Source organism: Columba livia, chromosome 11 (assembly GCF_036013475.1).
Source record: "Columba livia isolate bColLiv1 breed racing homer chromosome 11, bColLiv1.pat.W.v2, whole genome shotgun sequence".
In the NCBI taxonomy this organism is placed as follows: domain Eukaryota; kingdom Metazoa; phylum Chordata; class Aves; order Columbiformes; family Columbidae; genus Columba; species Columba livia.
The window spans coordinates 13,094,572-13,120,556 of record NC_088612.1 but is presented as its reverse complement, the minus strand read 5'-3'; the positions used below and the strand labels follow the sequence as shown (position 1 = coordinate 13,120,556).

At 49.7% G+C, this 25,985-nt stretch overlaps 2 protein-coding genes across 2 annotated transcripts; both read left to right on the top strand.

Moving 5' to 3' along the window:
• Positions 1 to 32: 32 nt before the first annotated feature.
• On the top strand, positions 33 to 7,608 carry CTSH (cathepsin H). Its single transcript, XM_065076868.1, has 12 exons — positions 33 to 248; positions 385 to 416; positions 514 to 619; positions 699 to 769; positions 1,330 to 1,434; positions 1,743 to 1,829; positions 2,476 to 2,531; positions 3,609 to 3,690; positions 3,788 to 3,856; positions 4,200 to 4,306; positions 5,997 to 6,122; positions 6,876 to 7,608. The coding sequence occupies exons 1-12, from the start codon at positions 176 to 178 to the stop codon at positions 6,949 to 6,951; spliced, it is 990 nt and encodes a 329-aa protein (XP_064932940.1). The 5' UTR covers positions 33 to 175; the 3' UTR covers positions 6,952 to 7,608.
• Positions 7,609 to 7,917: 309 nt separating this feature from the next.
• BLM (BLM RecQ like helicase) lies at positions 7,918 to 25,827 on the top strand. Its single transcript, XM_065076861.1, has 21 exons — positions 7,918 to 8,132; positions 8,214 to 8,836; positions 9,852 to 10,041; positions 11,010 to 11,131; positions 12,105 to 12,219; positions 13,208 to 13,872; positions 14,631 to 14,807; positions 15,205 to 15,323; positions 16,040 to 16,153; positions 16,894 to 16,992; positions 17,082 to 17,230; positions 17,808 to 17,914; positions 18,377 to 18,537; positions 19,028 to 19,223; positions 19,902 to 20,092; positions 20,550 to 20,697; positions 21,031 to 21,230; positions 21,988 to 22,180; positions 22,329 to 22,451; positions 23,638 to 23,845; positions 25,494 to 25,827. Exons 1-21 carry the CDS (start codon positions 8,035 to 8,037, stop codon positions 25,675 to 25,677), a joined length of 4,182 nt encoding a protein of 1,393 aa, XP_064932933.1. The 5' UTR covers positions 7,918 to 8,034; the 3' UTR covers positions 25,678 to 25,827.
• Positions 25,828 to 25,985: the final 158 nt, after the last annotated feature.

The following is a 25,985-nucleotide window of genomic DNA, read 5'->3' as shown; positions in this document are numbered from 1 at the left end:
GGCACCACCGCACCGCCCCGCGGGGAGGGGACGCCCCGCCCACTGCCCCGGCCCGCCCCGCCGGCGGCGTTCGGCTCAGCTCGGGTGCGCTCGGCTCGCCGGGTTCGGTTTGGTTCGGCTGCGTTCTGTTCGACTTGGCGGGGCTCGGCTGCGTTCGGTTCGGTTCGGTTCGGCCATGGCCTGGTCGCTGCTGCTGGCGGTGTCCGCCCTCCTGGCGCCCGCCGCCCCCTGGGCGCCCTCGGCCGAAGGTAACGGGGCGGCGGGATGGGCGGGGGCGGCTCGGCTCGGCTCTACTCGGCGCCGCGGGCACTCTCCGGGCTGCGGCCCGCGGCTGGGCCGAGCAGGGCCGGGGGAGCCGCTGACCCCTCCCGCTCTCTCCTGCAGAGGAGCTGCAGTTCAAGGCCTGGATGCTGCAGGTAAAGCGCCGCGGGCGCCCGCGCCGGGGCCGCGCTGGGCAGGGCCGGGCCGGGGCTCGGAGCCCCCGGGGCGCGGCTGACGCGCTGTGCCCCGCAGAACAACCGGCGGTACGGCCCGGACGAGTACCCCCGGCGGCTGCGCATCTTCCTCGGCAACAAGAGGCAGATCGAGGAGCACAACGCGGGGAACCACAGCTTCCAGAGTACGAGCCGCTTCCCCGGCCCCGGCAGCTCCGAGTTCCGGGCCGCGATGAGCGACACGTGCCTATTGCCTCCTTCTAGTGGGTCTGAACCAGTTCTCAGATCTGACCTTCGCAGAATTTAAAAAACTGTACTTGTGGAGAGAGCCCCAGGTAAGGCACGGGAGCGTGTGGTGGTGGGAGGGGGCCTGGCAGGACAGGGCACCTGAGTCCTGGGGGACTCTGTGCCCACACGTGGCTGCACCCCATCTCTGTGCTGCACCCCATCTCTGCTGCACCCCATGGCTGTGCCGCCTGAAATCCTCTCTGACAGTGCAGTGCCCTGTCCTGCCAGAGCCCGGGTAAGTGCGAGTGAACCACCTACGGCACAGCTTCCGGCCGCCTCTCCGTCTTTACTCTGGTTCTAGCCGGGTTGTCACTTCTGCTTTCAGCTTTCCGGGTTGATCTGTGTTTTTATGGGTAGACCTCAGGCCCGGCCCTGGCTCTCTGGGGAGTCAGGAGCTCCCTGCGCAGCTCGGGCTCCGCTGCCGCGGTGCGGGCTGGCCGGGCGCTATCTGGGCTGGCCCAGCTCTCCCTGGCTGCAGGGGCTGCCGGGCCAGGGCTGTCCAGGCAGCGTGACTGTCACCGCTCCCTCCAGCCCAGGGAGGGCAGCTGGCCAGGGGCACTGTCCTCCAGCACGGTGACCTGCCACTGCTGTCCCGCCTCGCCTGCAGAACTGCTCGGCCACCAAAGGGAACTTCTTGCGCAGCTCTGGGCCGTATCCCGACTCCATTGACTGGAGGAAGAAGGGAAATTACGTGACGCCTGTGAAAAACCAAGTGAGGAGTGTGTGTGATTGATGACACAGCACGAGCGGGCCAGGCGGGGGGCTGACCACTGTGGGCAGGGCAGTGGGCCCGGAGGGGCAGTGCTGGGGGTCTGCAGGGAGTGGGTTCCCCCAGGGTCCCCAATGGCTGGGGAAAGGGTAGCAGGGGGGCAGGAACAAGCAGAAGGCAGAGCCCGGCTGCTGGGGGGAGTCACAGCGCTGTGCTCCTGGTGTGTCCTTCTGCCCTGGCCCTGGTGGTCTGAGGAGGCTGGTGATACCACAGCACATTGTGGAGCAGATCCTCTCTGGTTCCTGATGCAGGGCCCTTGTGGGAGCTGCTGGACCTTTTCTACCACGGGGTGTTTGGAGTCTGCTATTGCTATTGCAACAGGAAAGCTCCTCTCTCTGGTAAGATTTTCCTATCCTGTGCACTGATGGCACGTCCTGTCTGCTGGCATGGCTGGGAGCTCACTGTGCCCGAGGATGTGCCTGTCACCGTCCCCCCTCAAGGTCTGAGTGCCCTCCTCAAGCAGGATGGGGTGCAGGGGCCGCAGGCTGGTGGGTCCCTGCTGCTGGGCACTGCTGTGGTTTGTAGAGCCGCCCCTGGTGCTACCAGCTGGCAGCAGATCCTCACTGCAGAACAGCTTGCTGCAAGCAGCACGTTGTGAGGCTGTTTATTTTTAAACTCCCCAAGGATTTACAGTCTCAGAGAACCAGAAAGACAGTAGTGACTTCCCTGACTGAGAATAGCTGAGTGTTAAAAACAAACTTGACCTTTGGCAGAGATGTCAGCCAGCACTCCTGTGGGTGGGACGGCGTCTCGGCTGTTGTGAGGAGGGATGGGTCTGGCAGCCGGAGGGCCCTGGCTGCTGGATCCACATTTCCTGTCCCCTCTGGGGACATGGGGCCGCTCAGGCGGGTGGTTCCTGTTTGCAGCGGGTGAACAGCAGCTGCCGGGGGAGACCAGCACTCCTGCGCTGCCTGCTGGGCATGCCGTGTTTGTCTCACTTGTTCTGCTGCTCAATATATACTGACTCAAAAATCTTTTCTGTAGGCGGAACAACAGTTAGTTGATTGCGCCCAGGCTTTTAACAACCACGGCTGCAGCGGGTAAGTAATATAAAGTAATAAAGAATAGAAATAAGTGTATGTTACGTTCCATGACTGACAGCCTTCCTCAAGATCTACTGCCAGGGTCCTTCCAGATCTTGGAATGGTTTTTGGTTTTTCCTTGGCTGAGACGTGTCAGGGAAACCAGTTTTGGGTTGGGTTTGGTTTGCTTATTTTAATTTCACCCTCCCTAGCGGTTAGAATGTTTTACTAAATCTCCAGCATTTCTGAACCTCTGTTGTTCCTCTTGTTTATTAGTTTTTCGTCTGATATCTGTTTTGTTAAAATGTCTTCTGACATCATAGTCATGGGTGCAGTGTAGTCCGGTTTTAACATGCTCAGGGAAGGCACGGGGGGTTGTGTCTGTTGCTCTGCTCGTGGGTCATGCTCATCTCATGGTGCTTGAAGGAACCCACAGAAACTTCTGCTTCTCCTTTGGTAAATTCCTAGCAGCATTGCTAGAGAGGCTGAAAGGAAAGCTTTCTGCACTCTTCTGCTTTCTGTAAGAGCAGCAGTCCCTGAGGAATGCTCAGAGAGCTCAGCAAAACCACTCTCGGTGCTTTTTATTTTTCTCATGACTCCTCCTTAGTCCTTTCTTTGCAAGCACGCCCGGATCACGCTCCCCGAGGGTGGCCAGGGAAGGAAGCAGCTCCTTGCTGGAGATGTGGGTCCCTTGTCCCGCCCGTGCTGTGTAGCAGGGAGTGCTGGCTGGGCAGAGGTCACAGAAAACCACCTTTCCGTGTGGGAGGCTGTGGGGCTGCGCTGGCACAGCCAGTGCTGGGCGGGCTCAGCAGCCTCGAGCCTTTGGGGTCCTGTGCTGGTGTCTCCCAGGGACCAGGCACCCCTGAGAACATTTGACTGTGGCAAACAGCAACGGCACAACCAGGAGTGCCAGGCAGGGAGGTACTGCGGGAACAGGCTGGAGTTTCTGCCGTTAGAGGGTCTAGGGCACACACTATCCTCCTCTTCCCCCCCCAGTTTGCGGGAACGGTCTGAAGGACTGTGGGGAGAGGTTGATGGCTCTGCTGGAGCATTACCATCCTATTTAGTCTGCATTCTGGCCATGTTGTCTTGCAGGGGCCTGCCCAGCCAAGCCTTCGAGTACATACTGTATAACAGAGGGCTCATGGGGGAGGACACGTACCCGTACCGGGCTGAGGTATTTCCGCATTTCCAGCATGGCTTCGGTGCGTTGCTGCAGCAGCAGAGTGGGGTCCAGCACAGGCTCCAGCACCGGCTCCTTTCTGTCCCCACAGAATGGCACCTGCAAGTTCCAGCCGGAGAAGGCGATTGCGTTTGTCAGGGACGTTATCAACATCACACAGGTATGGCCCTGAGGTTCATGTTTCCCAATGTCCAGGGCTTCAGCTTGCTTGCTCTTTGCTGGCATGCACACTCTCCTGTGCCGTACTCCTTTTTCTGGAGGCGGCACCGATGAAGTGCTGCAGCCAGAATGCAGGCACTGGGGCTCTGCTTTCCACAGCAGGCGCAGCTCCAGGCTGTGAGGAGCTCTTGGCTCCTGTTCTTCAATGCAAGCAGCACTTGGCTCCTTGTCTGTGAGCAGAAAGCTGGGTCAGCTGTCCCCAGTGTGCTCTGAGTGCTGGGGGGGATCCTGACTGGTCCCAGCGTAACTGGCACATAAATGACCCCGGGATTCTTTTCCTGCAGTATGATGAGGACGGGATGGTGGAAGCTGTGGGGAAGCACAATCCGGTGAGCTTTGCCTTTGAGGTGACAAGTAACTTCATGCACTACAGAAAAGGTGTCTACTCCAAGTGAGTATTTGTGCAGCTGCAAGGCGAGGGGAAGGCGAGGGCTGAAACTGTGTCTCCTCCCTGGCAGCACTGGACACAGGGACACTGGGCTGCATTCTTGCATTTGCTTTTAAACAGAAAACAGCAAATACAAGTCACCTGAGCCTTGGTACAGCCATTTCCCAGGGTTGGGAGCGTGGCGCTGGGAGCAGGGTGCCTCAAACAGGGACCAGCCCCACCTGCAGCCCAGGCTGCATGGGGAAGCAGCTCAGCCAGTCTGTGCACTGGGGAGAGCTGGCCCGGGGCTGGCGTCTGTCTGTCTGTCTGCACTGGGGGTGATGGCAGGGCCAGCCCAGGTCTTGCGGCTGAACGTGGCTGGTTTGCTTAGGCTAAGCCCAAACCACAGTAAGTTTTCCATGGGACTTGGGCGGCTGGAGCCCAGGAAGGGGGTGAGCGGTGCGGCCGCACCTGTGCTGGTACGGTTGCAGGTGGGTTATTCAGCCATCGCTGCTCTGCAGCGCGGGGAGGTCCCCAGCGCCTCCTGCCAATCCCTCCCTGCAGCTGCATGTGCAAGAAAAGTAGCAGAGACAAAAAATGAGTTTGAGACATAAGTGACCTAGCAGGAGGAAGTCTCAAGTGTTGTGTCAGCTCTACAGCCAAGGCAAAAAGCTATTTAAAAGGATGATGATTATATTTTGGAAAGAGTGTGGAAGCTAAGTGCAGCAGGACAGATTTCTGTTGGGTGAGAAAGGGGACGGTGCCTGCCTAGAGAGAACTAGAAACATACTTGAGTAATGAATCCTCAGTCACGTAGAACTGCAGGGAAAATTAAGCTCAGAGTCTCAGCAGGAGTGATCTGCCCAGGGAACGGCCAGGGGAAGTGCAGGCAGCATGGCGAGTGCCGGTGGCTTTGCCATTCAAACAGAGATCCCACAGTGTCTGCTTGCCCCAGGCGGTGCCGGGTGTGACAGTGAGGACAGGCGCTGTGACAGGATCCCAGCTGGAGGAACATGCCAAGGGAGGTTCTGTTCGTTTGCAGTCTAAGGCAGATGTAAAACTGCAGTGAATGGAATAATTGCTGCTCTGGTGGTGTCAGCCTGTGCTCACTAGAGCAACTGGGAACAGAAAAGTAAACCTGTTGTGGAGATTACTGATCCTTTACATGTCTGCAGTTTGAAAATGTTTAAAACGAGGTGCTTGTACCATGTGTTGTTTTGTATCACAGGCAGCAACTTTCATCAAGTGCAATTTAAAAGCTGCAAATTCAGAGGCAATACAGGGAAATGTGTATTTAACTGAGGAACTCACTGTTCCCTGTGCTCAATGCGGAACAGTGCCCTGAGCTTTGGGGCAGAACCAGCCATTACTAGAATGCACCAAGAGCTTATGGTTTTCATTGGAAAAAATCCTTTGCTCAGTTTTTTTCCCTCCCTGTAGCTTGTTCTTGTGTGAGTGTTGACATTAGTTCTGAACAAAAAGCTGGAGCATGTGCCCAGATCGATGGTCCGTGTCCCTTGTGATTCCTGAGCGAGAGCACCGAGCAGCATCTCCTTGTCTTGGCTCTCTCCCTGCTCTCCACAGCTGAAGTTCAGAGCTTACCATGGTTCTTTTTGCAGCTGCAGCGCAATCAGGAATGCCGGGTAATCCATGATTAGTTACAGGCTGCTTTTTCACATAACAAATCTGTGTTATTTTTCCCTTTTCCGTGCAGCCCGCGGTGCGAGCACACCCCGGACAAGGTGAACCACGCTGTCCTGGCTGTGGGGTACGGTGAGGAGGACGGGACGCCGTTCTGGATCGTGAAGAACTCCTGGGGCCCGCTGTGGGGCATGGACGGGTAAGGACGTCCCGGTGCCACCGCACCCAGCCCAGGCTCCTTGTACCTGTGGTTCCATCCTCCTCCTCGGCCTCCAGCTCTCCCTCATGCTCTCATGCTGTAGTTTGGCAGCCATTTCATAATCTGGGGAGGGGAAATGATCCCATCTCAGCAAGGAAGGAGACTCGGCTTTACACACCAGTGCTGGAGTGCCTGGTTAGAGCCGACCCTTGGCACCAGAGACCCGTCATTTTCACCCCCAGCGCACAGAGCCCACGTTCCGCTGGTTCTGGTGCCGGGCAAGCCCCATGTCCCTTCCCGTGGTCCCACAGCCGGAGAATGGGCTGTGCCAGGAGCCACTTTTCTGGCTCTGCAACTACTTCCAGCTGCAAGTAAAATTGTTGAGAGTCAGGTGCTCCCTCTGCCAGCTTGTGCAGTAAGGGGATGGGGAAGAGTGTTGCTGGGCTGGCTGCTGGTGGCAGCTCTGTCACGAGGACGTGATCCTCATGCTGGCATGAGAAAGGAGCTTGTACAGAGGGACAGCAGTCACTGTCCCTGCAGGGGTTCAGCAGACACACAGATGAGGTTCTCACAGACGTGGTTTAGAGGTAGACTTGGCAGCGCTGGGTTAACAGTTGGATCAATGATCTCTGAGGCCTTTTGCAACCAAAATGGTTCAGTGATTTCTGTGAGAGCAGGTATAGCAGGTACCCGTCCTGCTGGCTCTGCTGGGGAAGGGATCACTCGCTCATACGCATTTCTTTCTTTTTTTAGGTACTTCCTCATTGAACGCGGCAAAAATATGTGTGGTCTTGCTGCTTGTGCATCTTACCCGGTTCCTCAGGTGTGAGAGGAGGGCGCAGGCTGCGGAAGCGGGTGTAGGAAAAGGAGTGACTGATGGCATGTGGATTTCGGAATGCTAACATCCAGACAGCGCGAACAATGTGTGATTCTCTGAAGCACCGCTCTGACCAGTGCTGGACGTCGGCACCCACAGGCAGATCCCTCAGTTTGCACAGCTCAGCACCTGTGTCTGCTCTCCCCACACAGCGCTGGCCTCTGCTTCCCCGGTCCCCCGCTCTGCGGAGCGGCCGCAGCAGGGGCTGCTGCAGTGGAAACGCCGCAGTTACCCTGGTTTAAGACGCTGCCCCAACAAAGCTCAGCCCTCAGGTGCCCATTTCCCAACCCACACGTCACTTCAAGGGATTTTTTTAAAATTTTCTTCAAAGGTGATTTTTTTCTTTCTCTAGAGAAAGAAGAGTGCTGTGATTTGCACATTTTATCTGTTTTCACTAAATGTTTTTAGTATTTTTTTGTATTAAAAATCAGGGTATTTTAATGCAAAGAGAGAAGGGATGATTTTATGAATTACTGAAGAAAGCAAGGAACATATTGCAAATAGTCGATAAACACGTACTGGTGGGAGAAGGCCGGGTGTCGGGCAGGGCATCTGTGTTATTTCACGCTAAAATCTGCCGCTGACTGAATAAAGAAGCCTGGTCCCGGTGCGGTGTGTGGCGTGTGCTCTGCAGGACCCGGCCCGGGGGTGTCACACGGGGACACCGGCCCCTCATGCAGCTCCTGCGAGCGGCTGGGCCGCGCAAAGCGATAAACCTGCCGGGGGTCTCGCTATTTGCGTTTAGAACCAGCTTTAAATCGCCGCGATCCGTGCCCAGGTCCTAGCGGCGCCGCCGCCCTGCGGCGAGGGGCGGAAGCCCGCCTTTGCAGTGGAAACGGAAGCGCTACATACGTCACTTGCGGTGCGGACGCGTCCACCCAATGGGGGAGCACAGGCGACGTTTTGGCGCCGAATGCGAAGGGGGCGCGGGCCGGGGCGCGCGGCAGCGGCGGCGGTGTGTGAGCGGGCGGTGAGAGCGGCTCCGCGGCACGGAGGGCGCCCCCTGGCGGCGGGGCGGCCCCGCCCGGTCCCGCCATGGCGGCCGTGCCGCTGAACAACCTGCGGGAGCAGCTGCGGCTCCACTCGGCCCGCGGCGGCCTCGGGAAAGCGGCCCCGCCGCGGCCCCGGCCCACGTGAGTACTGGGGAGAGGCGGGGAGCGGCAGGCCTGCAGTCTGCGGCGGCCGCGGCGCTAACGGGGCTCGTCTCTCCACAGGGGCTTCACGTTCAAGAAGCTCTCCCCGGCCGGGCGCGCTCCCGCCGCCGGGGCGCTGCGGGACAAGGATGTGAACGCCGCCCTGGGCCCGGGCGCCCCCGCCGCCGCGGCCCGGAGGACGCAGATCCAGCACTTCTTCCCGGCGGCGGGCGGCCAGCGGGGCCTCGGGCCGGGCTGCGGGCTGCGAGACCCGCCGGGAGGCCCCGGCGGGAGCGAGGGGCTGCGCGGGGCCCCCGCCCGGGGAGCCGGGCCCGGCGCTGCGGCTGCTCCCGCCGCCCCCGCGGGAGACGAATGGGACGACATCGATGACTTCGACCTGTCGGAAACACAGCGGTTCGGGCGGGTGCCGGCTCTGTCGTCCCCCGGGCAGTCCCCCCGCGGGCCGCACCCCCGCCCGGAGCAGCCGCCCGGCGCTTCCCCCGGCACCGGCCCGGGGCCGCGCAGCCCCCCGGAGCACGGGGAGGCCTCTCCGGAGCCCGAGCCCCGGCCCCTGTCCCAGCAGTCCCTGATCTGCCTGGATGACCTGGCTCCCTGCAGCGGTGACCCGGCCGCGGGTGGGGGCGACTGGGAGAACTCACCCGCTGACCTGGTTCTGGACAGTGATGGGGGACAGCTGCACCCAGGTAACTGTTCTTTTAAAGCACCAGTGAGCTGCAAGAAAACGTGTTTGTGTTCGCACAGCAAGGGCTTTGATTTGTTTAGAAATCAGAGGGAACTGCATGCTCGTTGCTGACAGGCAGCGGGTACCACAGGTGCCAACAGCGTCCTGGTGTGTGTCAGGAACAGTGTGGGCAGCAGGACAGGGCAGTGACCGTCCCTGTGCTGGGCACTGGGGAGGCCAAACCTCGAATCCTGGGGTCAGTTTTTGGCCCCTCACACCGAGACACACCTTGAGGTGCTGGAACGAGTTGAGAGAAGGGAATGGAGCTGGTGAGGGGCTGGAGCACAAGTGTGATGGGAGCGGCTGAGGGACCTGGGGGGTTCAGCTGGAGAACAGGAGCTGAGGGGAGACCTTCTGATCTCTGAACTGCCTGAAAGGAGCTTGGAGCCAGGGGGGTCGGGCTCTGCTCCCCAGGAACAAGAACCAGCACCAGAGGAAACGGCCTCAAGTTGCGCCAGGGGAGGTTGAGGTTGAATCTGGGGAACAATTTCTTCCCAAAAGGGCTGTCGGGCATTGGAACAGGCTGCCCAGGGAGCCTATACACTATACACTATGCCCAGTGGAGTCTATACACTATACATGTAAATTGACCCTCTAATTCCAGCACAGAGGGTGTGCTAGTTGATGAGTCTTCACTCTTTCAAAGGTAGTATTTAATACAGCAGGAGTTTTCTATAAAATACCTTGTAGGAAAATGTACCTCTAAGTTTTTCCCTTCTGACAGGGTAAGGTAACTATAGGCAAGCTATTTAACTTTTCCACTTTAAAGAGCATTTGTGGGGGTTTTGTCCATTTGTTTTTAATAGAGGCAGAAAAGGGAGCAGTATTCTTTTTTTTTTTTTGTCCTTTAGAAGTTAAAAACTGTATTGAACAAGTGTTTTGCAATCTAGCCAGTCATTCTTCCCTCTGTTCAGTTGTGTTTTTGTTTATAGTGGTTTACAGTGTTACCCTACAATATGAATATGCTTCTCTTTCAGGTGCTGAGGATCAGAGCGGCCAGAGGCAGCAGCCGAGCGGTGGTGGGAGCAGCAGTGGTGGGAGCAGCCGCCTCCCGGGGAGGGACGATGACGGTGTTGACCTGGAGCTGGATGAGGACGATGAGCTGGACGTGGTGCCGCCCTCCCCTGAGGAGCCGCCTTCTTGCTCACCCTCTGTGAAAAGCATCAGGTAGAGCAGAGGTCATTCATAAAAAGTCTGTCTTTAGGATGATTTTTTAAAAGTACTGAAAAAAGACATGAAACGTGTTAAAAAGTTACAGATTGAGTGTTAGTGTGTGTTGCTTGGCAGGTCAGTAGTTGGCAGCCGTTGTTACAGTATCACAGTATCACAGTATGTTTGGGATTGGAAGGGACCTCAAAAGATCATCTAGTCCAATCCCCCTGCCAGAGCAGGAACGCCCAGGTGAGGTCGCACAGGAACATGTCCAGGTGGGTTCTGAATGTCTCCAGAGAAGGAGACTCCACAACCTCCCTGGGCAGCCTGTTCCAGTGTCTGTCACCCTCACTGAGAAGAAGTTTCTTCTCAAATTTAAGTGGAACCTCTTGTGTTCCAGCTTGATCCCATTACCCCTTGTCCTATCATTGTTTGCCACCGCAAAGAGCCTGGCTCCATCCTCATGACACTCACCCTTTATATATTTATAAACATTAATAAGGTCCCCCCTTAGTCTCCTCCAAACTAAAGAGCCCCAGCTCCCTCAGCCTTTCTTCATAAGGGAGGTGCTCCACTCCCTTAATCATCTTCGTTGCCCTACGCTGGACCCTCTCCAGCAGTTCCCTGTCCTTGAATTGAGGGGCCCAGAACTGGACAAAATATTCCAGATGGGGTCTCACCAGGGCAGAGTAGAGGGGAAGGAGGACCTTGTTAATGTTTTATGAAATACATTTTGGTATATGGCCAGTGTTTAAGGTGCCTTTTGCTTCAGAAAAAGCAGTGTTATTTTTCCTTTTGTAGCGGGAGAAAAAAAGAATTACTGAAGCAAGTGACAAGCTGCTCAGCTACTTGTGTTTTAATTACGTTCTCAGAAATTTATCTTTTACATTCATTTTAAATGCTGTTATTTTAGAAAATAAACTTATTGAATTGCATTGATTTACAGAGATCTGTATTTTAATGACTTTTTCTTTTAATGTTAGTAATATTTTCAAAGAGCCTCCCCCTGGGGGAAGATGCACACCCAGCAGCAGCGAGTCCCAGCCTGGGAAGGTTGTCACAATGCAGCCTGTTGCTGACAGTGATCCTGGTGCGGAGGATGCAGGTACAGGAAACAGCTCAAAGTTGACATTTTTGGGGGTAGTTTGCAGCTTCTTGTTCTCCTGTATATCCCGTGTAAGCTGAGAGCGTTAACTGGCGGCGGCTGATGGGGATGAGGAGGCGGGGGCTGAGTCTTGGTCAGGATTTCCAGACGTGTACACGCTGTGCAGACACGGGGTGTTGTCTGATCCTGACTCCTGGTTTGTCCGGGATACGGCACAGATCTCTTCAGAACTTAAAACCACAGGTTGACCAAATCATTGCCCACATCAGCTATGGCACAAGGACACATCTCTCTAGGCTGGAGCTGCACAGTGGTTTTGGGTTGGTTCCCATGGATTATGGCTGTGGGCACTGCTTCCGCGTTTCACTTGCAGAATGAAAAGTCTGAATAATTTACTTTCAAATATATTTTTTTAAAGTCCACTGGCATAAAGGAACCGTTTCTGTGTGCACGAACTCAGCTCATCTATGTATTTCTGCTCTTGCCTTTTAATTATCCATCTATGTATATTTTCCAAACTGTGGCGGTTTGTGGTGGGATGGAATTTGGAAGGGGGGGTGACAAATGTTGACTTTCACCTCTGGGGGGTTTCCTACAGACTTTCCTAGACTAGGATCGCAATGTAATTTTTTGATAAAATATGTTTTAGGGTGTTTGGGGAGGGGTAATTTGAGATAAACAGAACATGCAAACTTGAATTTTTTTGGAAATAAGTTTGAAAGAACCATGATAAAGTTTGGAAAATATATATAGGTGGATAATTAAAAGGCAAGGGCAAAAATACATAGATGAGCTGAGTTTGTGCACACAAAAACAGTTTCTTTATGCCAGTGGACTTTAAAAAATATATTGAAAGTAAATTATTCAGGCTTATTATGGCAATTTACTGTCTTTTGGGAGAATGGTATCATCTTGTTGCATGTTCTAATAAAAATCCGCGTTGCCGTGTGCTAAAACACCCTGTGTCTGCCAGGCGAGGGGCTGCGCGGCGTGATGGAGGAGATGTGCCGGCTGCTGGACACCGTCCCGCTGCGGGAGCTGCAGGCGCTGTCCTGCGCCAGGGAGCTGCTGCGGCTCAGAGACCTCAGGTGGGTCCCTCTGCCCATCCACTCTGTGCCCCAGCTCTCTGCCTGTGCTCCTGCCTGCAGGTGTCCCCATCCCACCAAAAAAAGCTTCAAATAACTGGCAGAAGGAAGGTAAAAACCAGCCCATCCTGCCGGCAGCGTGGGGATCCCGGTCTGCCAGCAGAAGGGATGGGGTTTGGGATGGGGTTTGCAACAGCCCTGGGCACAGCCCGTCCTGTCTCCTGGGAACAGGCACAGCCACAGCCAGGGAAGCTGCGTGACAACACCACCTGCCAGGTGTCATCCTGACTTCTTGTCACCGCAGACATTAATTTAATATTCCCTCCGGGAGACTCATTAGCACTCACGGGTGATTATGGCTCCTCATCATACCCAGGAACGTGTCACCTGTCAGTCTGCTTGTTGCTGCTGCAGCTGCTGCTTCAATTTCCTCATCACCCAATGGCACAACGTGTGGACAAAGTGTTGAGATTTGGGATTTTGTTTGTTTGTTTGTTTGTTTTTTTTACTGGACTGTGACTACGTGCTTTTTCTGAACATTCTTGGTAAAACTAATTTATTCTATTTCCTCTTATTGCTGTAGTCAGACAGAGTCTTTAGAAAGTACATAAAAACATTTGTTCTGAGCATATTTTTACTTTTCTAACTTCAGGTTTGTGCCTCTAAGGTGGTGGTGGGTTTTTTTTATGCTTTATCTTGTCAGGCTCAGTTCTTTGCTATTAGGAATTATTTTATTTTTATGTCTGCAGGGCAGATGTGGTCGTTTTGTAATTATTTTGTTCAACTGCATTCTGGTTTTAATCTCTCTTCCCCAGATTTGTTTGAAATGTTTTTAAAAATGTAGTGACACAGCATACAATGGAACCACCATATGTTAATATGTAGAATAGGAGGGAGACAAAACTGTTTCATGTGTGTTGCAGAACTTCATAAATCATTGCTTGTGACTAAATATTTTTTTTCTTCTTCCTTCCCTTGCCGTTTATTCCAGGAGAAAACTGCTGGCCGGTTCCGTCACTTGGAGCAAAAGCGGCACAAGCGACACTTTTCCTACGAGCGGGAGGGCATGTGTGGAGGGGGATGCCCCAGCCCGGGATGGCACTGCCCCGTGTGCTGGGACCAGCTCGAGCTTCGTGTCCAACAGAAACTCACCCAGACCCACACACCTCCCACCTGTGCGGCCCGGGACGGTTCATCCAAGCAACTTTTCCACCAAAACGAATCAAACCTTGGATACATCTTGCGCCTCAAAGCCGAGCGTGGAGGAACTTGGCTGCCCCGGCACGACAGCCCTGCCCGTTCCCAAGGCCAGTGGCACAGACGGCAGCAGCTGGTGCGAGGAGCCCAGGGTGGGAACCGCTGGTCCTGCGAGCAGAGCTGCCACTGCCGCCCCCACCACAGGCAGTTCGGCTGCAAACGACACTGACTTTGACCTCGATTACTTTGATATTGATGATTTTGATGAGGACTGGGAGAACTCTGTGAACGTTTCGGCACCTCAAACGCCGTCGGCACCATCATACCAGCCCATTGGGGAAGGGCCACCCACCAAATCGCTGTCATCAAAGATCCTGTCCAGAGTCAAAGGAGCTGCTGCTGTATCCAGCACCGCTGCCCCGAAGTCCAGCTTTGTGATGGCAACAAAGAACAGTTCAGGTAAATTACACTCAGTAGGATTACTGTCTGCCCCTTTTAGAATTTTTATTTACTTTTGAACCTAAGGCCAAGTAACTGACTGTAGATTACATCCACACCTTTTGTTTCTGTGGAAGTTTCTTCTGGTTTCTCTTTGCAAGTCATCTTCCATTTTTTCCTCCAAGTGATGCCAAACTTCTTGAATATTTATTTGCCACGCAGGCTGCTGAGGAGATGGTGCTGCTGAAATTAGAAACTAGAATGTTTCTGTGTTTTAATTAAATAATGACTCTGCAGTTGTTGCTTCAAAGCTGTGCAACAGTTTTAGCTGTTTATGCAAAATGTTCAACAATGGGCAGTTGGTGAAGCAAAGCGAATCCCCCGGGCATGGGGTGGGTCACCTGTGGTTACCATAGGAGGGCTGGTAAAGGGTGAAGATGTCAACCCATTTCATTCAGTCTGTTGCTGATTAATGAGCCTGTTAATAGCTGTTTGTGGCAGAGATGAAGTCTGTCGGTGTCTTACTGTGCATTTTATACAGACAAGAAGCTTCTTCCCAGAGATTTGCATACAATCAGAATTCACACTTTAGCCAGTCTTAAATTCTAGATGAATGCAATTTTTTTTTTTTCTTAGTAAGTCATGATTTGAGTTTAAAAGATTGAAAGGGTTGAGGTGGTGCTGAGCAACCTGTTGTACTGAAGCAGTTCTGTGTGGCCAGAGGGACAGCGCAACGTGACGCTGTAACCGACTGTCAGTGCGTTTGCTTTGTCTGCCAGATCAGCCGGTGAACAACCCTGCGCTGGAACGGTTCAGGGGAATGAAGTTTCCCCATTCTGAAGAAATGATGAATACGTTTCACAAAAAGTTTGGTTTGCACTGTTTCCGGACAAATCAGCTGGAGGCCATCAACGCGGCACTGCTGGGCGAGGACTGTTTCATCCTGATGCCCACCGGTACGTGTCCAACCGTGGCAGCTGCCGCTCCGAGCCCGGCACGTGCTCCACAGACCCAAAGCTCCGTTTGCAGGGCCCGTGCCAAGCTTTGCTCTGTGCCTTTCGGGGGTGGTGATAACCGGTGCTGCTTGAGTTCCAGGGCTGCAGGATTTCTGGAATTTTGTGTGCACTGTGGTATTTTGACTGCTGTTACTGAATTTCTGCCTTTCATAATATTTCACATAATATTTCACTCATCCTACAGGTATCAGATGAAAGGCAGGTAACAGTTCAGTGTTTCTGAAAGTGCTGTAAAACGGGAAGTAAGAAACAGGTCTCCGCTCTTGTGCTTCATCTCCGCACGGTCTCAGTTTCCTCTCCATTTCTGACATTTGTTGTGTTCTCTTTCCTCTGGCAGGCGGGGGAAAGAGTTTGTGCTACCAGTTACCAGCGTGTGTCTCTGCTGGAGTCACCATCGTCATCTCTCCACTGAGGTCATTGATCATAGATCAGGTTCAGAAGCTGAAGACTTTGGATGTAAGTTCACACAGCTCACTTTATTTAGTTTAACTGCAGAGAAGTAAATTAGAAATCTGAAATTTTACAGTAAGTCTTAAGTCTCTCAAATATAAACTGGAAAAATTGGTGAGACAGAAACTGTCAAAAGCACCCAAAGTTGTCTGGGAAGAACTGAATTAGATAAACTAGAACATCTTGGCAGTCCTTAGGATCCAGTTCCATTGTTACTGTGCAGCACAAATAGTAAGTTATACTTTCAAATTTAATAATAAATTGCTGCCCCAAGTTGTGTTCAGTCTCTCTGATGCGATGCTGTTCTGTGTTACCTGCTCCTATAAACTTTGTTTCCTAAGATTTCTGAATTCAGTCTCAAACTTACAGCACATTGAGCAATAAGCAAACATCACATCTATTGTCTTCATGGGAAAGAGTTCAGAGAAAGCAGACAAATCCCCGCAGTCAGCTCTTGGTCTGCTGCTAGAGTTGGGAGCAGAAGAATAGAATTTGGCTCATAGTCTTTTGCTTTTATCGTTAGAAAAAATTTGTGGTGTTTACAGTATGATGTGTGTTCGAATGCTGCCTCTAATTACACAGAGCAGCACTGAAAATGTTCCGTTTGCTGAGGATGGTAAATGCACAAACTTTTTTGTGTGTTTATAACTAGATATAAGTCTGTATTCAGAGGTTCTTCTGTTTTGCACATATTAAAACTTAATATATTTTTTTTAATATAGATTGCTGCAACATATCTGACTGGTGACAGAACAGATGCTGATGCTTCAAAAATATATATGCAATTGTCAAAAAAAGATCCTGTAATAAAGCTTCTGTATGTTACCCCTGAGAAGGTTTGTATTTATTTTGAATTGTAAAATCACAGAGGCAACAAGAGGAGGATCACTATGACCACTGAGCGTAGAGTAGGCTTCTGGGGGAAAAAACTGTTCAACGTTTTTTAGATAACTCAGTAAGACTCTGTACAGATGTAACTGATTTCAATCAGTAATTAACCAAGAATGAGAACTGATTGTGTCTATACAATCTAAATTCTTAAAACAAAACCCCCATACCTGTTCAATTCAATATATCTTAGTACATGTTAGTGACTAATTGTTGATAAGTAGCTGTTAGAATCCGGACTACTATGGATGGGATAATACAGGGAAAAAAATACGTAACCATTGAGGTAATACGTGATTGTCAAAGATTTTCTTGTACTTAACCTCTTTGTTAAAGGTGGGATATCGTTATTCCATTAGAGCTTTGTACGAGGGGATGGTTTAGTGTGGGATTACATTTCTTTCTCCAACACCATCTCTCCCTGTCCTTTGTGACAGAAATAATTTACATTTGCTCAGACTGTAGGACCAATGGAGAGAAGATCCTCGAACCCTGCAGTAGCCCCACACCAGCTGCTTTGCTGTCAATTAAAACAAGTTCATTGCCGTTTCTTTAGCCTTCCAGCTCTGCCTGTGCAGCCGAGATTAACATTCCTGCACCGTGCTGTTTGTGTTCCTGGCCGGGTAGGGTGACCCTTTGCTGTGTTTGGTTTCTAATGCCACGGGTGTGTTTATGTGTGTGTGCCCAGGTCTGCGCCAGCAGCCGGCTCATGTCAGCCCTGGAAAACCTCTACGACAGACGGCTCCTGGCGCGCTTTGTGATCGACGAGGCCCACTGTGTCAGCCAGGTGAGACCCTCCCTTCGTTTGTTCAGGGCGGCAAAGGGCTTCATCAGGGCACCTTACTCACTGATCCCTGAATTTTGCTTCTGAACTAGTGGGGTCATGATTTTCGGCAAGACTACAAAAGGCTGAATATGCTGCGCAAGAAGTTCCGCTCTGTTCCCATGATGGCTCTGACCGCCACCGCCAACCCGCGCGTGCAGAAGGACATTCAGAATCAGCTCGAGATGCTGAAACCACAAGTGTAAGTTGCTCAGCAGTTCCCTGAAACAATTGGTTTGTCCCACAAAAATTTTGAGTGGAAAACTTAGTAAAGTAAGCAGAGCATTGCAGGTCTGTCTGAAATACTGATGTAGTTGTATCTGGTTAAATTCCACACAGACATTCTCATTAATGTGGGTGTTTTCTTCATACATGATGAGGAAACAAAGCGTTCTGTTTTGCTGAATTTCTTATTTTAGAGATGTATTTTAGGGTAGAAGGAGGGAGGTAACACTGTTTTGCAAATGTGATCAGTCGAATGTGGCTTCAGGTATTCAAAAGGAAAATGAAGACAAGACAGTGGCCGTGTGCACGTTTGGGTTATGGGCATTTCTTCCTTCTGTATAGTGCATGGAGCATCGTTTGTTTTCATAGCCACAGGAAAAATGCAGGAATTTTAGACCCAGAGCACGGGTGATGTGGGCACAGTGCGACAATAATTCCTTTGCAGATGATGCAGAACAAGCAGGAGTCAGTCGAGTCTGGGCCATTCCAGTCAGTATTTGTTGAGGATTCCTGCACCACAAAGCTGACGAGCCCCAGGAACTGTTGTGTTTCAGGTTTACAATGAGCTTCAACAGGCAGAACTTGAAATACGATGTATTACCCAAGAAGCCGAAGAAGGTGGCAACAGATTGCTTGGAATGGATTAAAAAATACCATCCCCGTGAGTACTGAGCAGCACTGTGTGCGTGCCGGCATTTTTGTGAGCTACTTTTTAAGGCAGGAAAAGCTCTTATAATGCTGTAAAAAACCCAGACTTGTGCCTTTCTGTAAGCAACTAATATATTTGCAAGAACAACAAGTTGGAGGCAAAATTATATTATTGATCCAGCTCTTGTGTTGTGTGCTACTTGACTCATGTATTTGAAATCCTAAGATTGCACAGTACTGAACAGGAAAACTTTTCTTAACTCCACCTCACCAAAAAACCAGGAAATTGGGTGAGGCGAAACTAGCAAAAACACTGATAGTAATAAAATTACTTTATTGTGAAGTAGTTATTGCTTTACCCTTACCAGCCTCTCCCTGTTGCAATAAATCTGTTAACTTGACGTGTGTGACTGTTAAGCAAGTGAAAGGGAATAAAGCTGTATTGTAACACAAATCTTCTTTTATATGTTTGCAGATGACTCTGGAATAATTTATTGCCTTTCCCGCCATGAATGTGACACAACAGCGGCCATTCTGCAGAAGGAGGGTCTGGCTGCTCTCGCCTACCACGCTGGCCTGCCCGACTCCAACAGAGACCTGGTGCAGAAGAAGTGGGTTAATCAGGAAGGGTGCCAGGTGAAGGAAAGCAGCTGGGGGAAAAAAGTGAATGGGACTTGAAGCACTTTTGTCCCTTTTGGCCTCGTAAACGGAAGCAAAGTTGTGTAATGTTATTGCCAGATTGGATGCAGTATTAAATAATTGATCTGAACAGATCTGCTTAAACACGTTAGCAGTCTGTTTGTTGGGAATTTTACACCTCGGCAGCGCTGCACCAAGGGACAACACTCCAGGAGGAAAGAGCTGAGCAGTACCAGGCTCTGACACAGCTCTAGGCATGTGGCTGAATTGTGTGTTGAGACTCGAATTTGGAGTTTTCTCTTTGTCTGGAGTAGCTCTTCTGAAAGGAGAGGTGGCTTTGCTGTTTTGTACTCATCTTGCGGAGTTAAATTTGGAATTCTCGTTTCTGCACAGTCTTGTAATCCTGATTGCCTGTCTGTTGTCAGTGCACGGTGCTGCATGAATAACTTCCGAAACTCTGTGTAACAAATTGTTATTTCCTTCCTAGGTTATATGTGCAACCATCGCCTTTGGAATGGGAATCGATAAACCTGACGTCCGCTACGTGATTCACGCGTCTCTTCCCAAATCCCTGGAAGGTTACTACCAGGAGTCGGGCAGGGCCGGGCGGGATGGGGAGATGTCCCACTGCCTGCTCTTCTACAGCTACAGCGACGTCACCCGGCTCAGGAGGCTCATCCTCAGTGAGTGCCTGTCCCTCTTGTTTTTGTTTTTCCTCAAGGCAATAACTGAAGATTTCAAAACAGTTTCACAGGCAGTAAAGCCAAAGTATTGCTCTAACCTGATAATTCTGTGTTTGGAACTTGACTTAGGCTTCCCTGCTTTTCTTATCTAAACCATGCAGATTTGATGCTTCCAGGAACGAGCTTGCACTCATTGTAATCAATCCATAAAGTTTGACGTGGAAGCTACAGGAGACACAGATTGGCAGAGTCACTTGGTCACTGGTCTCATTTTCATCTGGGCTCTGTTATTTTCTCATTCAGTACAGGGTGTTGCAAAGAGTTGGACCCAATTTTGAAGTCTATCTTTTTGAAACACCCTGTGGTATGGGACTGCAAAGGGAAGCTGCATCTTTACCTGGAGGAGTTGTTGTAGTGAGAGATTTTTGTCACTTGGAATTAATTCTAGTCAAAACATTTTCCCTCATATGTATCTCTCTCCTGACTCATGTCACTCTAGTCTTCTTTCCTTCTTCAGTCTTTAAAAGTTTAGAGGTAAAATCCATCCTAGGCTAGGTCTGTACTAACCTGCTTGTCCTTTTTTAAGCAAAAAAGAATATTGTGTTTTGCCTATCTGATCATATATACAAATGCAGAAGTGCAGATTTAACAAATACAATTGAATTTCTTGCATTTCAGTGGAGAAAGATGGAAACAGTCACACGCGACAGACCCACTTTAACAACCTGTACAGTATGGTTCATTACTGTGAGAACGTAGTCGACTGCCGGAGAATTCAGCTTTTGGCCTACTTTGGGGAAACTAACTTTAATCCCAACTTCTGTAAAGACCACCCAGAAGTCATTTGTGATAACTGCAGTAGAAAGAAGGTAAGAATCACACCCCTAATTTACAGTGTTGTTAAGCTGATTTTAGTTGCATTAAAAAGTGGTTACGTGACATTTAGGAAGGCAAATGGAAGCGTAAGTTCTGGTGCATGGCAGCAGAGTAACGAGGGGAATGCTTTCCCCAGGACTGACCTTGTTGCCCGTGTTCACGCAGCAATCTTGCCACTCGCTGTCTGGAATTCACACAATAGAGATCGTGTGCGATCAGCTGGTGTGCATTATTGCATTTTTCAGAGTATTATCAAATCCTGAGTTCCTGTGACTATTGTAGAACTGTAGGTATATGAACAAGAAAATCACTATTTCTGTGTTTGGAACAAAATTCATTCATGACTGGAAAAAGCTCAATAATGAAAACCAAGGTGGTTTTCATGCAGTAACAACTTGCATTGGCACAGAACCACATAACGTTGTTTCCTAATCAAGTCTGTTTTAATAGGATTACAAATCAAGAAATGTAACAGATGAAGTGAAGAGCATTATAAGATTTGTGCAAGAGCATTGTGGACAGATGGGACGAATAAACGCAAAGAGAAATCCGGGTTCTGGGAGATACACATTGAATATGATGGTGGACATTTTCTTAGGTAAGTGCTGTTCTTCGGAGACCAGACCTGGTGCACCAGCTCCTGACTGAGTTCCGGGAGGTCTGCACAACACCAGCGGTGGTTTAAAAGCAGATATATTTTGTGAATCCCAGAAATCTCTGGGTAGTTAATGATCCAAAATAAATCAGACTAAAGCTTTAATGTGCTTTAGGTTGCTCTTTTGATTATATTAGTTTTCTGGTGGTGTTTGGAGTTTCTGCTGCTAAAAATGAATTTTTTTAATGTGCACAGACCATGGAATACCCTCGGGAATCCCCCCCGGTGTGTAAATACATACCCACGTCAGCTAATCCTGTGATTTCTGTTGCACAGGTACAAAGAGCGCGAAGATTCAGTCTGGGATATTTGGGAAGGGAGCTGCCTACTCGAGGCATAACGTTGAAAGGCTGTTTAGAAAACTGGTCTTGGACAAGATTCTGGATGAAGATTTGTATATCACAGCTAATGACCAAGCTGTGGCATACGTGGTTCTAGGAGAGAAAGCTCCGGCTGTGCTCAATGGCTCACTACAGGTGTGTCACTATTTATTTATTTTTTTTCTTCAACATACTGATTTCACGAATGTGTTACAGTTTTTATGTAGCTTGTTCCCTAGGGGAGTTTAACTGTAGGTTTCCTACCAGCTGAAGTACAGGAACTAATCTTTAGGAGGTGCAGGGAACAGGATCCAAGCAGCAGGATTTCTAGTCCAGTATTGGAATAATAATGTTGTGAGGCAAAAGGTGAGTTTGAGAGGATTAAATCTCTCTCTTCCCCCATCCATCTGATTCCAGCTTGACAAAAGGGAAAGTTATAATCAAGACAGGAGAAGCTGGTTAAGAACGGAAGGACCAGCATCGCCTTCTCCCGCATTTTCTACTAGTTTTTTTTCCAGTCATCAGTGAGCTCTGGTGGAAAATGAACTTCGAGGAGGTCATGGAACCAGTCCCAGAGCTGCTGGAGGCAACGTCTCCTGCGTTAGTGCTGTGTGTGGAGAAGAGCGGAGCCCTCAGCATTAGACCTACTGACCTCCCTCCAAAGCCAGCTGTGAACTGGGCACTCGGGGTTTTTCCGTGTTACATGTACTCCTCTTGTTCTTTAGAGAAGAAAGTTATGGGCAATTGAGTAGCCTGTGGGAAAAAAAAAATCATTTAAAAGGTCTGTACTGGGCAGATAGCTTTTTTGGTCCATCAAAGAATGCTTTCAGTTTTCCTGTGTTACCCATCAGTCTTCTGCTGCTGCTCTGCAGTGACTCCCCGGGCAGGAATTACTGATTGCTTATCTTAACAGGTGGAGTTCCATGAAACAGAAAGTGCCAGCGCCATCAGAAAGCAAAGAGCTTCCGTGGCAAAGATGTCACAGCGGGAAGAGATGGTTAAAAAGTGCCTCGGGGAACTTACAGACACATGTAAAATGCTTGGAAAAGTCTTCGATGTGCATTACTTCAATATTTTCAGTACTTCAACTCTGAAGAAAATAGCAGGTAATGTCGGGTTTTTGTTACCTCAAGGGCTTAAACGTGTAGTGTGGCACTAAAAGGAATGAACTTCCTCCAGAAGACTCTGCCGTGATCTCTCTTAGAAAAAGTATATTTGTTCGAGGTGTCTAATCGGTACTTTGTTACGTTACAGAAACCTTGTCGTCTGATGCGGAGGTTTTACTGCAGATTGATGGTGTCACAGAAGACAAACTAGAAAAATACGGCGCGGAAATAATTAAAGTGATGGAGAAGTACTCTGAATGGACCCTCCTAGGTTCAGTATACTTTGTACCTAAATATGTTCTTTAATACCCTTTTCTGCTCCTCTATCAGAAGTTTCATTCAAAAGTTACCATGTTTTAAGTACAAATAACTTAATTTTTTGCAGTTCAATAATTACAAAAGGGAGCAATTGCATGTTTTCAGAACATACAAAGGTCTTTGCTCTCTTATCATTAGTTAAATTCAGTATCTCTCTGAAAGGCTGAAAAACGAGAACTGAGCAGACTGCTCTATCCAAACCTGTTAGTTATTGGGATTTATGTAATATGCTCAGTTATAATTAGAATTCTGACCTTAAGGTTAAAGGTGTGGCACCTCTGCATATTCTTACACCTGCATGTACTGTGTAGGAGGTAACGTGGCCTGGCAGATGATCAATAACTACCACCTGCTATTTTTCATGGTAATTGAGGTCAGCAAGGCCAGGTCTTTGCTGACGAGCCCTCGCTCAAATGTGAAAAACTTTCCAAGCTGGGTGAACAAGCTCTCGGTGTTTCATGGGGCCTTTGCACAGCTCCAGCCTTAAATACAGAGTTCAGCTGGGTGGAGAATGGAGCCCTCAGACCAGTCAATCTGGTAACATCCCCTGAGTGCAGCGTGTGGCCTGTGTTGTAACTGGACTATTTGATACAGCTTGGCTATCTAATTAGACATTGGGGCCTGCGATTTTAAAGTGATTCGTGTTTACATTTAAGGAGGCTGTGCTTTTATACGCTGCAATGTGAATAAACACATGTCTGCAAACCTGATTTTTAGGCATTTTATTCTCCTGCCTGTGCAAAGAATCACGTCCCTCTTGATCGCAACTGATGAAGAAGGAGCTCGCAGCTGCCCGAGCCCTTCAGCATCTCCTGATGCTGGTTTTAAGAACAAGTGCCATATTTGACTGGAGTGTTGCTGCTATATTCCCTAATTCTTGCCAGCTGATGTGGGGAACAGAGTGTAAAGGCAGAAAGCCCAGTGTTACCGAAAGAGTTTAGACAAGAAGCCAAGCTAGGGAAAATACGACGGGCTGGTATTCTTATGTTGTGAGACGAACCAAACCTGGCTGCGGTCCTGGCTGTACAGCAGCCTATGAAACATGGTGGAGCTGGCACAGCCAGTGTGTTCTGGCCACAGTTCTGACCAGTCCAGGCAGTGTCTGTATTTAATTGTTTTAACTCGCTCTCTCTCTGCAGAAGATGCCGCCTGCCAAAGCGTGGACACAGCGACAGGCAGCACCGGCACACCTGGGAGCGATGAGGACGCAGAAGATGTAGGTACAACCTCGAGCTATTTTTGCAATAATGCAAACCAAAGAAGGAAAAGGAAAAGGCCACCCAACTTCGGAGAATCGAAGAGGAAGAAGACAAGTCACGGTGGCAGCCAGCAGTTTCACTACAAAGGGTACGTTGTGGTCACCGGTTATTCCTCTTAGCACAGAGCAGCACAGCGATGATCCCAGAACTGCGCTGTTACCCTGCTGAGTTTTCCTGAGTGAGTGTGTGCTTGAAGAATGGCACTAAAATTATCCGAGTACCTGCTAACAACTTCGGTTTTCTAGCAATTTCTATTTAAAATGCTCCTGGTGAGGAAGGTTATTTAACACTTGTCCTTTGTTTCTCATGCTTGATTGACACAAGCTGAGCAGTGACACTGAATTTCGGTGTCCTGCCATAACTGTTATTAGCAAGCTGACTGGGTTCTGTGCTTGGAAACAGAAGTTTCAAGCCATCTTTATAAGATTTGATGGAATATTTGTACTTCAGCTTCTAGGCCCTTGTTAATTCAGGTTCTCCCTCTGGTTGTACCATGCAAAGCAATGACTGCACCAAGACCATGATGTTTGGATCCAGGAGTCTGGTTGGTCTTGAGCTTCTAGTGCAGATCCACCACCAAACCATCACAGGGGGATGAAATAGCCTCGAACTTCAAGTTGATGCCCTTATTTTAGCAGCTCCTGTAGTTATCAGTCTGGTAACTCCAGTAGTAGCAGTTTGTGCTGAAGGTTTATGCTTTAAAACACGTTGGTTAATCAGCACTGAGAGAGGACAAACAAAGAGAAATGGTTGGAGAAATTCTGCCTTCCCCAAACACTCTTTAAAAACAGGGGAGGTGACATTAGAAAACTTGAGCAATAAGTTCTGATTTGGGTTTTATAGTTGTGCCTTTATAAAGGTTTGCTGTGCTCGTTGCTTGCCTTGCACAAAAAGGAAGTAAATTAAAGTTCCCCGTGGTGTGGTTGGGTTAACCACAGTGTAGAGATTTACCTTGTTGGAATATGAGACGGAGAACAGGATGTACAAAAGGGCAGCTATGCAGACAGCCTGTGTGTTGCATTTGAGATAATTCTTTGAACAAGGTTTTATTCAGTCTCTTAAGTGTCACATAAATTGCATTATCTTTCAGCCGGGAGGAGCTCAGGCCATTTGGAAGAGTAGCTCTGGATCAACACTAATGTGCTCTCCAAAACATGCTGTGAAATCCCCGCCTGAAGAGTCAGGCCTGAATTTTAAAGACTCTTAGGTTTTATCAGTATATTAACCACTCCTATTTCACTGCTGTAATGCTACACTAATCAGCAAAGAGAAAACATCGCCTGCCTTATTCAGACTCTCTGCTTCTGCCATTGTCTGTCCTTCTCTGCCCTGTTTTTCCTCATGTTTTGTAGCAAATAGCTCAGCAGGTTTTACTCCCACCCTTTTCACCTTCCCATCTACTAAAATATTAGTCATTAAGTGCTGTTGACCCTGAAGTGTCATTTAATGTTGATTCTCTAATTGGATTAATAGGATTCGGGTGTGTTCAGCATTCTCTGTCCCTGTTTCAGCTGCTTCTTGCCTTTAGGCAAATGCCAGAGCAACAGCTACACTTGATTTCCATTTCAAAGGTATTTTTGCAGCCATGTGCATTAAGAAACCCCAACGTTTTAAAAACGAAAGCATAGCCTTGTAGAAAATCTAACAGAGGTGTATATGTAAGCAGACCATGGGTGCAGGGAATGTGGCAGTAAAGCAGATGCCTGACCCAGGTGTGTTCTCTCTGAATTTTGCAGGGGTCACAGCAAGTACAGGAGGACCAGGAGGCCATTCGGCTCGAAGGCTCCAGCCGGGTCTGGCTCTGGCTCAGCACCGCACAGCGTCGCGGCCACACCAGGGGCTGCGGGCAGGCTGGGAGTCCTGGCACCGCCAAAACCCAAAGCCAGGCAGTTCCTTCAGCCTTCCTATTCAATACTGTAACTAGCACCATGTGAATACTGTATAGAGCAAGCCCTGAAGATGTAATTGTTTATTATTTTTTTTATTATTTCTTTTGCTAAACCTTCTGACACTTGTACATTTGCCAATTACAAAAACTTGAATTAAATAAACTTATGAGTTTAAAAACCATTTATTTGGACCTTTGTGCTATAAACACATAGAATTATGTCTGTTTCTAGCAACCCTGCTACTTCAGTGACAATAATCCCTAAGCCTGCTCTACAGCTCCATCGGGGACAGGTGGGACCCGTGGACACGGTTACTGAAGCTGCCCCTGCTCTCCCGGC